The sequence below is a fragment of the Podarcis erhardii genome, assembly GCF_964252035.2.
Source record: "Podarcis erhardii genome assembly, chromosome: 15".
In the NCBI taxonomy this organism is placed as follows: domain Eukaryota; kingdom Metazoa; phylum Chordata; class Lepidosauria; order Squamata; family Lacertidae; genus Podarcis; species Podarcis erhardii.
In genome coordinates this window covers 26,150,857-26,166,916 of record NC_138505.1, presented here as the reverse complement: position 1 = coordinate 26,166,916, position 16,060 = coordinate 26,150,857, and the positions used below count along the sequence as shown (strand labels likewise).

Sequence of the window (16,060 nt, the reverse complement as noted above, 5' to 3'; positions counted from 1 at the left end):
ATAACTCAGGCCCAAAATACTGACAGACCACAGTCTTCCCTAGAGACCATCGGGTTCTGAGATCAGTAGGGCAGTCCCTCTTGGTAGTTCTTCTGCCCTCAGGGGCTTGGGGTGGCGGTGGTCTTGGGAGAGGGCCTTCTCTGTGGTGGCCCCTAAACTGGAGAAGTCCCTCCCCACAGAAGTGCATCTGGCACCTTCATTGTGCAGCTTTTAGAGGATCCTAAAGATGCACCTCTTTACTCTGGCTTTTGACGTGAGGTGTATATTTTTAGGACCCAACTTATAGTTATGGTTGCAAGATGTTTGAAATTGCTTTTAATGTTGTGTTTTAATGCCATAAACCACCCTGGGACCTTAGGGTGAAGGGCAGGTTGTCAATCAATCAATCATCATCACCATCAGGCTGTGCCGGCTGGGGATGATGGCAGTTGTGGTCCATGCTTTCTGGCATACACAATCCACCAGGCATCATTGAGAGACAGACGCACTCACAGTGCAAAAATGCCTACTGCCTCGTTCCACGCACAGATACCATTTACTCTAGCGTATTTTGTGGCAGGCAAGAGACAGCTTTCCGTCAAAGCAGAGCCAACACAGTCTCGTCTAACGGTCTGGGAATGAGAACCGACCCCTGAAGCTGGCACAGCGGTGCCCCTCCCATCTTGCCCTTTTGTACGAACCCATCAAACAGGAGCCACCCCAAAATAATCTAAACGGGACACCTGGAATGAAGGTTGCAGGCAGCCAGGGCAGCAGCCTGGAGGAAAGAAAAGGGGGGAAACACGTAGATAATGGAATAGTACAAAGACAGCCCGCCCCCCGTCCACTGAAGGTTGAGATTGGATGTCTGCAGATCAGCTCTCGGTTCCAAGCTGGAGGGCAGGATAGACTGGGCAGTTTTCAATGGCAAGATGGGTCCAGCTTTCCAGAGCAGAAACACAGACCAAGCAGGAAAGCAGAAGCAGTAGATCTCTGCTCAGTAGCACTCCCAGAGTCTTCCTGGCTGAGTCAGAAGAGGGCTCCTCTTCTTTCTGCCAAAACACTGGAGAGTGGTGGGTGGGCTGGGGGTGGTGGTCAAAGGGAAGGGTCTCCTCCAAGTTAGGCCTCTCCGCATCACCTCTTGGCTTCGTCCTCGCCTGCCATTTCCTCCAATCCCTGAGAGGGCTGAGTGCTGGGCTGCACAGCCTGGACTGTCTCTTCCAGGCTGCCGCTTGGGAAAACCACGTAGCGGGCACAGACCGAGTGTGCCGTGGGCTCCCGTAGGTTCTCTTTGCTGTGCCAGATGCCGTAACCAAAATAAACCAGCAAACCTGTAGATGAACGCACAAAGAGACAGATCAGCAGCCTCAACCCCCAAACCCAGCACCAGAGCCCAGAATGGTGGCATGCATCCAAGACCAACCTTCCCCAACCTCGTGCCCTCCTCGGGTGGTTTGGATTACAACTCCCCATCAGCCCCAGCCAGCTGGCACAGACTTTCATTGGTCCCCCTTGTTTCCTGGCAGATGGGAAAAGGGCAGACTCTGCTTTTTCTACATGCAGGCTTTTGGTGAAATATGATGGGCTGCTTTAGGTAAAGGTAAAGGGACCCCTGACCATTAGGTCCAGTCATGACCGACTCTGGGTTTGTGGCGCTCATCTTGCTTTATTGGCTGAGGGAGCCGGCACACAGCTTCCGGGTCATGTGGCCAGCATGACTAAGCCGCTTCTGGCGAACCAGAGCAGCGCACAGAAACGCCGTTTACCTTCCCGCCAGAGTGGTACCTATTTATCTACTTGCATTTTGACGTGCTTTCAAACTGCTAGGTTGGCAGGAGCAGGGACCGAGCAACGGGAGCTCACCCCATCATGGGGATTCGAACCGCCGACCTTCTGATCGGCAAGTCCTAGGCTCTGTGGTTTAACCCACAGCGCCACCCACATCCCTTGATCGGCTGCTTTATATGTTACTAATTTCTGATTTGTTCTCAGTTAATGATTATCTTGCTGGTGTTGATTTCCTTGTGAGTTTGTGTGATTTTCAATACCTTGCAGAGAAAATGTTATTCTACTGTTTTGTTTTTGACTTTTTGCACTTTGTATTTCTGTAGGGAGAAAGGAGTCTAACAAATTTGATAAATGCTAATTCAAATAACATCTGAAGGGCACCACTTTGGCTAACCCCCAGTTGCAATGCTTAGATCCAGCTCCACCTGCCATTATACATATGTCAAGGACCGCCTATCTCCAGATGAACCAACCCGGACTCTGTGATTATCATCTGAGGCCCTTCTTCATGTGCTCCTTCGTTACATATTTTTAGGTGCCAGGCAAAAACATTCCTCTTCACCCAGGCCTTTGGCTAATTAAACAATCTATGGCCTTTTAAACTGTGTGTGTGTGGATTATGGTTTTTTTTTAATTACTATAACTCCCATTAGCCGTAGCATGATACAACTGCTGACTGAGGGTGAGAATTGCAGTCCAAACTGTCTGGAGGGCCCCAGGTTGGGAAGACTGCTTTAGACATTAGGGGTGGGCAAATCTGTCAAATCTGATTTCTCCTTTTCCCAGCCTTAAGTTCAGTAGTTCCCCACCTTCCCATAGCGGTCTGCAATTTATTTATTTTTTAAGTCCTCATGAACATTCATCAGCATTTGGGTTTGAATTTCTTCTTATGCACAAATGTTCTCAAAGCCATTTCCCCCAATGGAATGGATTTTTGTCAGCTATCCTCTTTAATTACAGGGGTTCCAAGTAGAGGGGGGAACCCCCACAAATTTCCAATGAAAAGGTCGAGGTCCCCAAAGTTGATGGGCATTGCCATTCAAATGGTGTGTGTGCGCCATGTCATGTGATCAATTATGTGGTGTAGGGCTTACCTGCCCCCCAATATTTTATTCAAGTTGGTGTTAGGATATAGTTCCGTTCCACCTTAAAAGGGTACAGGCATGACTGTTGTGTGTCACATGCCTGTTTACTTCCAGTGCTTGCTGGGAACTTCGGTTTGTATATAGCTTTTGTATTGCTGCTGTTTTGCTGGAGACGAAGGGAAGCAGACATGTTTTTTCCTTTGTTCCTGCTGCTGAATAAAATGCTGTAATATACTGCTTACACATGGCTCTGTCAGCCTCTTCTGGTGTGAGAAGATTTACACACTCTGCTGATAGAGTGTGCACGGGTCTCTAAATATATCTGAGACTCGTGTCGCTGATTGATGCCATTCCAAGGGTGATCGTCTGGCTGCCTGATGCCCCAGGCAGTATCCCAACAGTTGGCACCCCTGATTACAGTAATTATATTCATTTTTAGGCACGTTTCACCCCAATATATGCACTTTCCTTCCACATTACTTCTCCCGATTTCTCTCCTCACTCTTGGGTGTGCACCCGATCCCCAAACTCACCCACGAGCAGCCACACAGAAAACCGGATCCAGGTCATGTAGTTGAGTTTCAGCATGAGGTAGACATTGATGAAAATGCTCAGTGCTGGAGTCAGTGGTACCAGAGGGAGCTGAAGAAAAAGAAGACCCAGGGAATTGAGAGCAGGAAAACGGGAGGATGCACTTAGCGGTCTTTTCCAGCAGGGCTGATTGAAAAAACATGGGGTGGGACAAATGCCATCCCTTACATGGGCGGGTTAACCTTCTCTTAAGACTCTTTTGCACCCCTTGTTCTCTGAATGTCCATTGATAACCGGTGGCCAGTGGTATAGCATGGTTTGTTGGTGCCCAAGGTGGGATGAAAAGGAATTTGAAAACATCCCTGTTTATCCAGCTGTTGGGGGCTGAAGAATACTGTTCCTGGCAATCCTAAGATTTTTGGAAGGGAAGAATGTATTTAACTACTATTAGATGTTTTAAATTGCCCTTGTTTTTAGAACATTTTAACTGTTTTAGAATTTTTATTCTTTGTTCTTGTTTTTAATCTGTGTAACTGATCGCTTCCCTGGGGCTCCTTTCAGAGAAAGGACAGGGTGTAAATTTAATTATTATTGTTGTTATTATTATTATTAATAATAATAATAATAATAATAATAATAATAATTCCTGTCTGGAGAACTAGCATTGCAAAATTCAAAGATGTGCAAATTTTGACAGCAAGCTGCTTTTCGGTTAGTGTACAATACCATCACATCTCCCGTTTATCTAACTTGTGCGATTTCAACCGTATGCAGCTGGAGGCCAGCTAATTAAGACGGAGCAAGTTAAACCTAAGCAAGGCAAGCAGCTTAAAAGCTCTTTTTTTTTGCACTGTACCCGCTTGGAGATACCTGTCATCTCAAGAGTTTTTAAGCTCTCTGCTTTTCTCTCTGGGCAAGGCCCGCTCAGTGTGCCAACTCTGGGAATATGGACAATACTGTTTAATTTGGAGGGTGGGATTGTTTTAAATCATTGTTGAATGTTACATGTTAATTTAGATTTTTGTACGTGTGGGCTGGAGTATTGTCTAGGGGCTTTTGTTGGGGAGGGTATCGTTCATTAGTGTGTATACAATAGCATTGTTAATCGTTTTGATTATTTTTATTATGTATTTTGTGCTCTGTATGTTGCAACTTTGTGTTGTGAACCGCCCTGAGATCTACAGGTATATGGCAGTATACAATTAATAATAATAATAATAATAATAATAATAATAATAATAATAATAATAAAAATAAATGCAAACGGTGTCAAATCTCTCCCCATCTCTACCTGGAATGTCTGGGTGCTTTGCTGTTGCTGATGAACGCTGATGAGGACCACACTGAACACAAAGGCTAGGCTGAAGAGGAGGACCAGCAAGGCAAAGCTCCAAGTGGGGAGGTGGAGTTGGTTCTGCCCAAATACCAGGATGGAGGATAAGCAGATTGCTGACACCATAAGGATGATCACGGCCACCGTGACCACTTCGCCGGGGTCGAAGTCAGCCAGGAAGCCCAGGTAGGGTTCAAAAAAGGCCTTCATCTGCCCCCCTTCTCGCCTGCTTTTTGACTTCTCCTTGTCCACCAGGTGGAGCTTATCTGAGAAAGACTCGTATTCCTTGGGTTCCGTGGCGCCGATGCTCTCGGTGGACGCCGGGGCAGAAGCCTCACTCCTGGCGGATGTGTTGGAAGCTTCCTCCGTCTTGACCCGCTGGAAGCGCAGAATGATCACGCTGGCAGCCACAAAGGTGTAGGCCAAGAGGGTGCCAATGGACAGGAACTGGACCAAAGCCTCCAGGTCCAGGCTGAGGGCCAGGAGAGACATGAGGATGCCAAAGACCACAATGGCCACCACGGGGACCTGCGTCCGAGGGTGGACACGTGAGAAGACCTTGAAGAAGAGCCCGTCCTCTGCCATGGCGTAAACGATGCGGGGGAGAGAGAAGAGGTTGCTGAGGAGGACAGTGTTCATGGCTGGAGAGAGAGAGAGAAGAAAGGGAAAGGGCAGGTGAGCCAGAGAGATGCCAGCCACAAGGCAGGTAGTCCCTGCTAAAGCTTGCTGGAGGAGCAGGACAGCCCTGGACAGGCCCAGACAGAGGGAGGGGGCCATATGGGCCACTTGGCCCAGGCCTCCAATTCCAAAGGGGGCCTCGGTCAGCATATTCACTTAAAATAATCCTTTTCCCTATGTATTTTTTAAAAGCACCATAGTGGTACCTCGGGTTACGTACGCTTCAGGTTACATACGCTTCAGACTCTGCTAACCCAGAAATAGTACCTCGGGTTAAGAACTTTACCTCAGGATGAGAACAGAAATTGCACGGCGGCAGCAGCAGCAGCAGCAGCAGGAGACCCCATTAGCTAAAGTGGTGCTTCAGGTTAAGAACAGTTTCAGGTTAAGTACAGACCTCCGGAACAAATTAAGTACTTAACCCGAGGTACTACTGTATTGTACATCTATCTTTTCCATTTTGTCTTTATATGCAGATACGGTTCATGCTTTGAAATAAAATTATTTGTCAGCATAACTTTTGTGAAAATTATTTATATACTTTATTTATAAGACTTCAGTTATCCCGAGGGTAAAAAAAGGGGGGCACATTATCTACCTGGCCCGGGCCTCTGCCTAGCTCTGCAAGGCTCTGCCCTGGAGGGATGGAGTAGGGAAGCCAAAACAGAGGACCCACCCCATCCCTTAATGTAGCTGGCTAGCACCTTAGACCCATAAAGGCAAAAGGCATCCATGGGTCACAGCAGCCATCATGTTAGGTCACCCAGTGAGCCAAGACAACAACAACAACAATTATTATTATTATTATCTGCTATCGCTTGAGTATCAGGTGGCCTCAGTGGCCCACAATGCCTTCCATCAGCTTTGGCTGGTAGCCCAGCGACAGCCCTATCTGGACAGGGATAGCCTAACTACTGTTGTCTAATCTCTGGTAACCTCAAGGTTAGATTACTGCCATGCGTTATATGTAGGGCTGCCTCTGAAGACGGTTCGGAAACTTCAGCTAGTGGAGAATTCCATGGCCAGGTTGCTCACTGGAGCAAGAAGGTTTGAGCATATTACACCTATCCTGCTCCGACTGCACTGGCTACCAAATACTTTCCGGGCCCAATTCAAAGTGCTAGTTTTGACCTATAAAGCCTTGAACGGCTCAGGACCACAATACCTCAAGGACTGCCTCTTCCCATATGAACCTACCCAGACCCTGAGATCATTTTCTGAGGCCCTTCTTCATGTGCCATTTTCTCGAGAGGTTCGGAGGGTGGCAACATGAGAACAGGGCCTTCTCAGCAGTGGCTCCCTGTCTGCGGAATGCTCTCCCCAGGGAAGTTTGCCTGGCGCCTTCATTACACACCTTTAGGCGCCAGGCAAAAAAGTTCCTTTTTAACCAGGCCTTTGGTTGATTTGATTGACATCCTATGCCCTTTTAAAATGTGTGGGGGGGTGTTGGGGGTGTTATTGGATTGTTGTTTTTATTTTGATTATATATTTTCTAGTTTTATATTTTGCTTTTGCTTTGTGAACCACCCTGAGACCACCAGGTATAGGGTGGTATATAATTAATTAATTATTATTATTATTATTATTAATAATAATAATAATAATAATAACACCTATTTGACTGGGTTGCCCCAGCCACTCTAGGCAGCTTCCAGCAAAATATAAAAACACCATAGAATATCAAACTTTAAAAACTTCCTGATACAGGACTGCCTTCAGATGTCTTCTAAAAGTTATTTATCTCCTTGATATTTGATGGGAGGGTGTGCCACAGGGCAGGCATCACTATCTAGAAGGCCCTCTGCCTGGTTCCCTGTAACCTCACTTCTCGCAGTGAGGGAACTGCCAGAAGGCCCTTGGAGTGGGACTTTGGTGTCCAGGCTGAATGATGGGGGTGGAGACGCTCCTTCTTCAGGTATACTGGGCCAGTCATTGCCTCTTACAGCTTAACTTACCTCCCGGGGTTATTGTGGGAAGAGGGAGTGGCTGTTAAACCACTCTGGGAAGTGCAGCTCTGTGAGGGGACTAAGGGGTCTCCTCAGCATTCTGAAGTTCTATGATGGAAGCTACAGTAACCTTACTCTTTGCTTTCAGCCTACTCAGATTAAAGAACTTTCCATCTGTTCAATATATGATCTCTACTCCCTATGACAAAGTATAGGATCATGGCAATGAAAATAACTAATGCCAGTGAACTGGAAGAAGCAAAGATCACCAGTGTCAAAGCAACGATTCTTCAACATCAACTTCGTTGGACTGGTCATGTTGTTCAGATGTCTAATTATCATCTTCCAAAGCAATTACTCTATTCCCAACTTAAAAATGGAAATCATAATGCTGGTGGTCAGCAAAAGAGGTTCAAAGACTCAAATCTTTAAAAAGGTAGTATAAACACCGACAATTGGGAAACACTTGCCTGCAAGCACTCCAATTGGAGAACAGCCTTTACCAAAGGTGTCTTGGAGTTTGAAGACACTTGAACTCAGAACGAAAGAGAGAAACGTGCTAAGAGGAAGGCACATTGGGCAAACCCTCACCATGATCAACTCCCGCTGTGTCCCCACTGTGGAAGGAAGTGTGGATCCAGAACTGGCTTCCACAGTCACTTACGGACTCACTGTTAAAACTGTGTTCATGGAAGACAATCTTACTCGGCTACGAGTGATCACCAAAAAAGAAGAGGGGTTCTCCTAACAATTCCTAACAATTCTCAGTTCCCTTAACCAGTGGTGTGCGGCCCCTGGAAAGTCGCACACGAGGGAATGCCGCCCTCAGGCTGAAAGACAGCTCCCTCATCCCTGGTTTAGAATGAGCCCACATCCTGGAAAGGAAGCTCTGACTCACCGCAGATGGATCCGGCAGCCACAATGAAGCCAGCCCAGGAATAGCCCCTCTGGTAAAAGGCATCGGCCAGCGCCGAGTCAGGATTCAAAGAGTGCCAGGGCACCATGAGCGTCAGCACCATGGAGACCAGGATGTAGGCTCCCGTGGCGAGGCTCAGCGAGATGGCAATGGCTCTTGGGATGGCCCTCTGTGGGTTGCGGGCCTCCTCACTGCATGTGGCGATGACATCAAAGCCCACAAAGGCGTAAAAGCAGGTGGCCGATCCGGCCATGATCCCTGAGACGCCGTACGGGGCGAACCCGCCTTCAGCGGCCCCCCAGTTTTGAGGCCGGGCCAGGACGAAGCCCATGATGAGGATGAAAAGGATGACCCCCATGCTGATGGCAGAGAAGACGTGGTTGAGCCAGGAGGAGACGCGGGCACCGAAGGAGATGAAGGCCGTGGCCACAAGGAGGATGCCAAAGGCCAAGAAGTCTGGGTAATGGGCCAAGAAGGGGATGTGCCAGCTGCCCACGTGAGTCTCTGTGAAGTTCTTGATCTGGTGGTCAAAGATAGCATCCAGGTAGCCGCTCCAGGCCCTGGCCACAGCCGCTCCACCTATCATGTACTCCAGGATGACGTTCCACCCGATCAGGAAGGCCCAGATCTCGCCTACGGAGACATAGGTGAACATGTAGGCCGAGCCTGTCTTGGGCACGTGAGCGCCAAACTCAGCATAGCAGAGGGCGGCCAGCAGCGAGGCAATGCCAGCGATGATGAAGGACACGACGATGGCCGGCCCGGCCGTCTCCTTGGCCACTGTGCCCGTGAGGACGTAGAGGCCGGAACCCACCATGGCACCGATGCCAAGGAGTGCCAAGTCGACGGTGGTGAGGCAGCGGTTGAAGGACGTCTCCATCATGTCGTCCTCCAGGGTCTTGACCCGGTTGAGCTTCTGGCAGAAGCGGGCCAGGTCCGCCGAGCGAGGGAGGCGGGTCACCATCTTGCCGCCAAGGACAGAGGGCCGTTTCCTCCGCTCGAAGGTTCGGGGGGAAGGCAGAAGCGTCTCCGACTCCTGGGCAAAAGTGAGGAAGGAAAGGGTGGTGAAATCAGAGGTGCTCATCAGGGCTTTGTGCTTGACCAGCCAAGAAGCCAGCTGGGGTGGAGGTTGGAAGTTGAATGGGAGCAAACCAAGGGCACTGTGCCTAAGTTCCTGCAGAACAGGTTTAGCTTTTTAAAATATCCTGTTTGATGGGCTAGAGTGTTCCTGTGCGGAAAGTTTTTCTTCCAAGCTGGTTGTGCGAGGCCCTGGGGGAAGGGGGAGATTGGAGAAAGAGCCCAGCACACATAGGCCTTCAGTGTAGAAACTCATTTTCACTATCATAGCTTGCCTTCAGCGTGCAGGAACAAAAGCACAACAGACCCTCTGCCATTGCACACTGATACTCTTGTGTGCTGCCTGATATTCTGTACAGTGGTGCCTCGGGTTAAGTACTTAATTTGTTCCGGAGGTCCGTTCTTAACCTGAAACTGTTCTTAACCTGAAGCACCACTTTAGCTAATGGGGCCTCCTGCTGCCGCCGCGCCGCCAAAGCACGATTTCTGTTCTCATCCTGAAGCAAAGTTCTTAACCCGAGGTACTATTTCTGGGTTAGCGGAGTCTGTAACCTGAAGCGTATGTAACCTGAAGCGTATGTAACCCGAGGTACCACTGTACTGTGGAATACTTTTTTCCCTTTTCTCTTTAGCTGCTCTGTAACAACCTGTCTTGCACTGACTGTTAAACTTTATTTTTTAAAGGAACTATTAGCAGTTTTTAGGAATGCACACTGCCTTGGAAGCCTTTCCACTCACGGCTTGGTGTTTTGATATGAGGATGCATCTCTCTCTCACACATATGCTCCAAGACACTTAACTCCTAGAGGATGGGGTTGAAGGCCCATAGCTTGGTGACAGAACCTGTGTCTTGCAAGCAGAAGGCCCCAGGTGGCAGCAATCCCTAATGGCAGCATCTGTAGGTAATGCTTGGAACATTCCCTGACTGAAACCCCGGAGAGCAGCTGCCAGTCAGAGTAAGAAACACTGCGCTAGATGGACCAATGGCCTGACTCAGCATAAGGAACAAAAAGACAGATCACAGACAGAACCCAATAAAAAGGGATAGCAATATAAGCAAGTACATGAGAAGCCAAGGCCACTGTGTAAACGGCAGAGCAATTCTCCAAACAATAAAGAACACTCATTGTTTTGTACTTCTTCAAATGTCAATTGCAGAAAGTGCATGGGCAGTGGATATTAACCCTTTACTGCCTCCATTTTTGTTCCTGGATTTTTTTTCTTCCTTTCAAGGGAACAGCATCGGCCTGAATTTCTGTCCTGCGCTTCTGTGCATAAACAGGAAGGTTATAACACTCCACACACTGTGGTCCAAAATGGAAGAATTCTCCATTCATAGATGAGGGGCAAATGTATTTAAAAGGCTATAATTCAGTGGCAGAGCTTGCAAGTTCAGTCGCCCATGGCATCTCCGGGTAGGGCTGGGAGAGAAATCCCTAAAGCTGCTGCCAGTCCGTGCAGGCATTGCCAAGCTAGGTGGGCCCACGGTTCTGACTCAGTAGAAGACTGCGACCTATATTCCTGTGAAGCTTGCAGAATAGCACGGACACAACCGTACACACTTGACACTGTTTTTGTTTTTAAAAGACTGACACAAAAGGCAAAGTTGTCACCCAAAGAAAGCTGTTGACCTGGGATAGGGGCCAGAAGATTGGAGACTGCCCCTTGGTAACTGGGGACCAGTTTGCCTGAAGAAGGAAAACCCGAGGGAAGAATCCTCAGTAATTATTGTGGGTTATTTAAAATGCAGTAAAACCATTCATGTTTTGCTAGATAGGCAGATGATAAGGAAGCTGACAGTGCTTTTATGTAAGTTTGCTGGAGAGAACTCTGCGAGAGACACTTCCACAGTGCCCTGACAGGGGGAGGGCATTTCTATATATTCGATGTGGGTGGCGCTGTGGTCTAAACCACAGAGCCTAGTGCTTGCTGATCAGAAGGTTGGCGGTTCGAATCCCCGCGATGGGGTGAGCTCCTGTTGCTCGGTCCCAGCTCCTGCCAACCTAGCAGTTCGAAAGCACGTCAAAGTACAAGTAGATAAATAGGTACCACTCCGGCGGGAAGGTAAACGGCATTCCGTGCGCTGCTCTGGTTTTGCCAGAAGTGGCTTAGTCGTGCTGGCCACATGACCCGGAAACTGTCTGCAGACAAACGCCAGCTCCCTTGGCCTATAGAGCGAGATGAACGCTGCAACCCCAGAGTCGTCCACGACTGGACCAAATGGTATGGGGTACATTTACCTTTACCTGCCGGGGTATGTCCTCTTTTCCATTTCTTTCCATCTCTTTCCATCTTTTCCCACCATGCCAGCAATGTGAGAGCAATGTGAGAGCACCACATTTTGAGCTCGACTTAAGTATGCCTTTGTAACCAAATTACCATTTTAAGCCTCCTGAATCTGTTACTCTTCTGAGTGAGTAAATGTTATATTTTACATTTTACGAGACTGTCTGTGTGATTATTGTTTGAGGGATGTGGGGAGGGGGAAATACCAGGAGAGTCCACTCTGCCTTAAAGCACTCTGGATTACTTAAACTGAAAAGCTAAATCTAGACTATCTAAGCTTCCGTTCAAGCTATAAAGGGGCGGCACTCTGCTGAAATCGCACATGTGAAGGAAGGAAGGATAATATCTGTAAATATACAGTGTAAATATCTGTAAATATACTGTAAATATACAGTGGTGCCTCACAAGACGAAATTAATCCGTTCCACGAGTCGTCTTGCGGTTTGTTCGTCTTGCGAAGCACGGCTATTAGCGGCTTAGCGGCTATTAGCGGCTTAGCGGCTATTAGCGGCTTAGCGGCTATTAACGGCTTAGCAGCTTAGCGGCTTTAAGAAAAAGGAAACAAACTCGCAAGAACTCGTAAGACGTTTCGTCTTGCGAAGCAAGCCCATAGGGAAATTCGTCTTGCGGAACAACTCAAAAAACGGAAAACTCTTTCGTCTTGCGCGTTTTTCATCTTGCGAGGTACCACTGTATCCTCTCCTAGCATCTATTCCTATCTCAACAGTAATAGCAACTTGGGTGGGTGGGGCTGCAGGGATGTCAACAAAACAGGCATGAAGAAGACCGGATGCAGCAGAAGGGGAATAACAACAACTCTGTGGAAAAGGGGATGGGAAGCTGACAAGAAAAAGAGAAAATATGAAATTGTGTTTTGACTGCATATGTTAAAAATGTTGAAACTGAATAAAGTATATATTTTTTAAAAGCAGGCATGTGGGTATTATGTGCTGGGGGGGGTGTCATTTAGGGAATCACAGAAATAGAGTTGGAAGGGACCCGCAATGGTCATCTAGTCCAACCCCCTGCAATGGATTAAGTGTTGCCACCTGCCCACCTATTAGACTACATGTGTTTATTTCTCAGGAGAAGCAAGCATATTTCTTGGATTATAAGTTCTGTGTATCTACGTGTATATTTATACACATTAAAATGCTCTAGAAATTGACTCTTTTTACAGCTGAACATTGAATCTATCTCCCCCCACCCTATATTCTTGTATTCTGCAAACTGTGAATTCCCTCCTCCCCACTGAAAAGGTTGGCCCCTGCCTCAAATCCCCACACTTAGGCATATGTTCACAAAAACAACAGCAACAAAACAACAATAACAACAAAAACCCTCTGGGAAAATATGTCCATGGCCTTGATGGCAAAAGAGTCCAGCCCTGAGCCAAAGGTGTGTGTGTGTGTGTGTGTGTGTGTTTCACATATCCCCAAGGGACCCCTCTGACATGCAGGGCACAATCTATGTCACATTAGTTTGACCCTAGATATAAAATGGCCTCTCTCCCCCTCCTCGCTCCTTGCCCCAAATTGGACAGGTGATGACTGGTGACCACTGGGATTGGTAGGGCGGAAGGCAGGGAGCCCAACATTAGGGGGCACCAGAGCCAATGACAGACAGAGCCAACTCAGGCTAGTTTCCTCCCCCCCCCCCTTCTGCCTGCTGAGTTCTACAAAGGCAACAGGAAAGACTAAGGAGCTGACAGGAGGTGCTGGCACTCCTTGGACTGAATGGCACTAAGAAGGCAGGCAGGTGAGAGGGCAGGCTGAGCTTTGTGGGTCAGTGCCCCCCTTTTGCCTTAATGAACCGGTGAGCAGCGCTCCCTTTTTAAACAGGGGCGGGGGGAGAGGTGCTGGAGCTCAGAGCTGCCTCGGGTTTTTGCCTTTCTTCCCCAGAAACCCCTGCCTTTGACCCCGGTGCGCAAAGGGATGTCAGCTCTTCAACCTGACAGGACAGGAGCAGAACTCTGCACATGCTCAGATGCACCGCTTTTGCCACACCTTCCAGAAAACGGGGGCTTGTTTTGGATCACAATTTCAGGGCGGTGGACAGAAACGTCTCCGCTGGCGGTGGAAGTCAGTGGCAGAGATGGGCGTTTTGGGTAACCAACTGTGAGTATGGGAGGAGGAAGGAAAGCAAGCGGCTAAGAAGACTGATGTTGAAATTAGACACAAGTGAAGTCACATAGGAAGCCTTAGACAGAGTCAGACCATCTGTCCATCCGGTTCAGTATTCCATACACTGGTTGGCAGCAGCCCTCCAAAGTTTTAGGTAGATTCTCCACCATCTTTACCTGGGAATTGAACCTGCAACCATCTGCAGGCAAATCTGGGGCTCTGGCCCAGTGTTATTTTCCCCATTGAAGACAACCCCCCCCCCCAATCCAATTTGAACCACAAGATTCCCCCTTTCCATTTTTTTGCCCTTGGGACAAAATACCTGTCCCCGTCCCCCAAATATTAAAGTCAGGAGGAGGCCGCCTCGGCTCAGCACTTGCCCCACCCTGGACAGCTCCCCGCTCTCCCGAAGACAGAGCAGCGCCTGGGTTAGTGGAAGCAGCTGGGCGGATGCTCAGCCGATCCCCAAAAAGGCACCCGGGACAGCTGATCGCGGTTAGACACCCCGAGGCAGGTGCTGGAGGTTAGGCTCCCGGAGGCGGACGCGGGCCGATGGCGCTGCCCTGCAGGAGCCTCCGCCCAGTCCCGGGCCCTGCTGCTGCCTCTGCTCCTCCTCACCTGCCAGGCTGGCGGATGCAGACGCACCTGGCGCCGGCCGGGCAGCAGGTGGGACCCTCCGCGATGGGGATCCCCCTGCAGAGCCGTCCCGGGTCGTCGTCCACCCCCCGGTTGCTGCTCACCTGCTCCGCTCGCTGCACCCGGCGAAGGCCTTTCCTGCTCGGCGGCAGCGGCGCCGCTGCGTCACGGCCTTATTTGTTCTCCAGGAGAGGAGGGAGGGAGTTGCTTTTAATCCGCCCCCCTCCCGCCGCCACCGGCACCAGCTGCCCAGCCGAGCCTGGATGGGGCTCAAAGGAAGGAGGTGGGTGGGGGGAGATGCTCTGAAGTAGCCTAGGTATTGGGGAAGGGGGTGCTCTGCAAAGGGAGGGGGGAGATCCTTCAGGGCGGGGCTCTCTGCAAAGGGTGCCCATCCCACTCCAGCCCCCAAACCAAGGACAAACTCCCTACCTGCGGTTGCCACTTTGCCCGGGGATTCTTGTTTGCAGATTAAATGGCAGAAATCCAACCGGTGCAGCTTTCTCTCGCCCGCTCCTCTGCGTAATGGCGTGGGAGGGGAGGTGGGGGAACCAGACGCTGTGTTTTTGAAACAGCCTTCTTGGTTATAATCCTGATCTCACTGCCTGGGGAGTAAGCCCCATTGAATTCACTAGGCCTTAACCTCCGATTAAGGTTACCAGATTTTTTTCAATAATTCCTGGGACACTTTTCAACATCAATGGATTTTGTATGGGGACTGTCCCCAGGAAACAGGGACATCTGGTAACCAAGGGTTAAGACTGTCTATGGGAAGTGTGTGAGGTGCATGGATTTCTTTAAACATGCTCTGGCAAAATGGACTCTGGCAAGGCTACTCAGGAGTAAGCCCTGCTGTGTTCAGGTAAGCCCAGAGCCTCAGCCTTCCTTTTCCCCCAGTCATCCCCACCAATGTTTGGGAGATGGGATGGTGGATTGCCTCCCCCCCCCCCCCAGGTGGCAAGATGGCTTTTAAAGCAGCTTTTAGGGTAGCCTTTGACAACCAACCTGGTCTCCTCGATGTTTGGGTGACTGCAACTGCCATCACAAGGGAGTTGTAGTCCAAAATGTCTGGAGGGCACCAGGCTGGCAAAGGTTTGCTTGGCAAACTGATGCTTTTTAGCTGATCAGTGCTACCTGGTTTGCTCTGTTGTGAATTTTGTGTTTGTACAACTTGATGAATTTGTATACTGGATTAAGACCTATTTGGAGATAGTATGAGGACTTTCTGAATAAACTTTGCATTGGTGTGGTCTCTACAATTTGATGTTTATTTTTAAAACATTTATATATGCCTATTGATTGTTGGCTAGGGAATATTTTCCTTTTGTCTGTGTAATTCCCTCCCCCCCCCTTCCCTCAAATTAGACAATTTCATGGAAGTGGATCTATCAATGTATATTAGTCATAATTAAATGGTGCCCCCACATTCAAAGGCAGTCTATCTCACAATGTAGGCTGCAAACGGGGGGAGATCTTCTTCACATCCCACCTGTGAGCTCCCCAGAGGAACCCCAAAAAACTGGATGAGACTAAGCTGTTCTGTTACCTACCCTGGCACAAAGGAAACAATTCTTCTATTTATCGATTTGCTTAGCCAAATAATTCTCTTAAGTGGTACAGAACCAAAACTGTAGATAAAGCACGGATAAGATTTACCAAACATTCCCTGGCACTAGACCGGGCAG

At 48.9% G+C, this 16,060-nt stretch overlaps 1 protein-coding gene across 4 annotated transcripts; it reads right to left on the bottom strand.

The window, feature by feature from the left end:
• Nucleotides 1–512: 512 nt before the first annotated feature.
• On the bottom strand, nt 513–14,889 carry SLC7A4 (solute carrier family 7 member 4). 4 transcript variants are annotated; one of them, XM_081841844.1, is made up of 5 exons: nt 14,808–14,889; nt 8,239–9,292; nt 4,675–5,357; nt 3,386–3,494; nt 513–1,310 (listed from the first exon to the last, which is right to left on the bottom strand). In XM_081841844.1, the coding sequence occupies exons 2-5, from the start codon at nt 9,218–9,220 to the stop codon at nt 1,114–1,116; spliced, it is 1,971 nt and encodes a 656-aa protein (XP_081697970.1). In that variant the 5' UTR covers nt 9,221–9,292; nt 14,808–14,889; the 3' UTR covers nt 513–1,113. The 4 variants fall into 4 exon arrangements, with proteins under 4 accessions (XP_081697970.1, XP_081697972.1, XP_081697971.1 ...); XM_081841846.1 differs by lacking the exon at nt 14,808–14,889 and adding an exon at nt 14,483–14,685; XM_081841845.1 differs by lacking the exon at nt 14,808–14,889 and adding an exon at nt 14,361–14,452.
• Between the last annotated feature and the right edge of the window lie 1,171 nt (nt 14,890–16,060).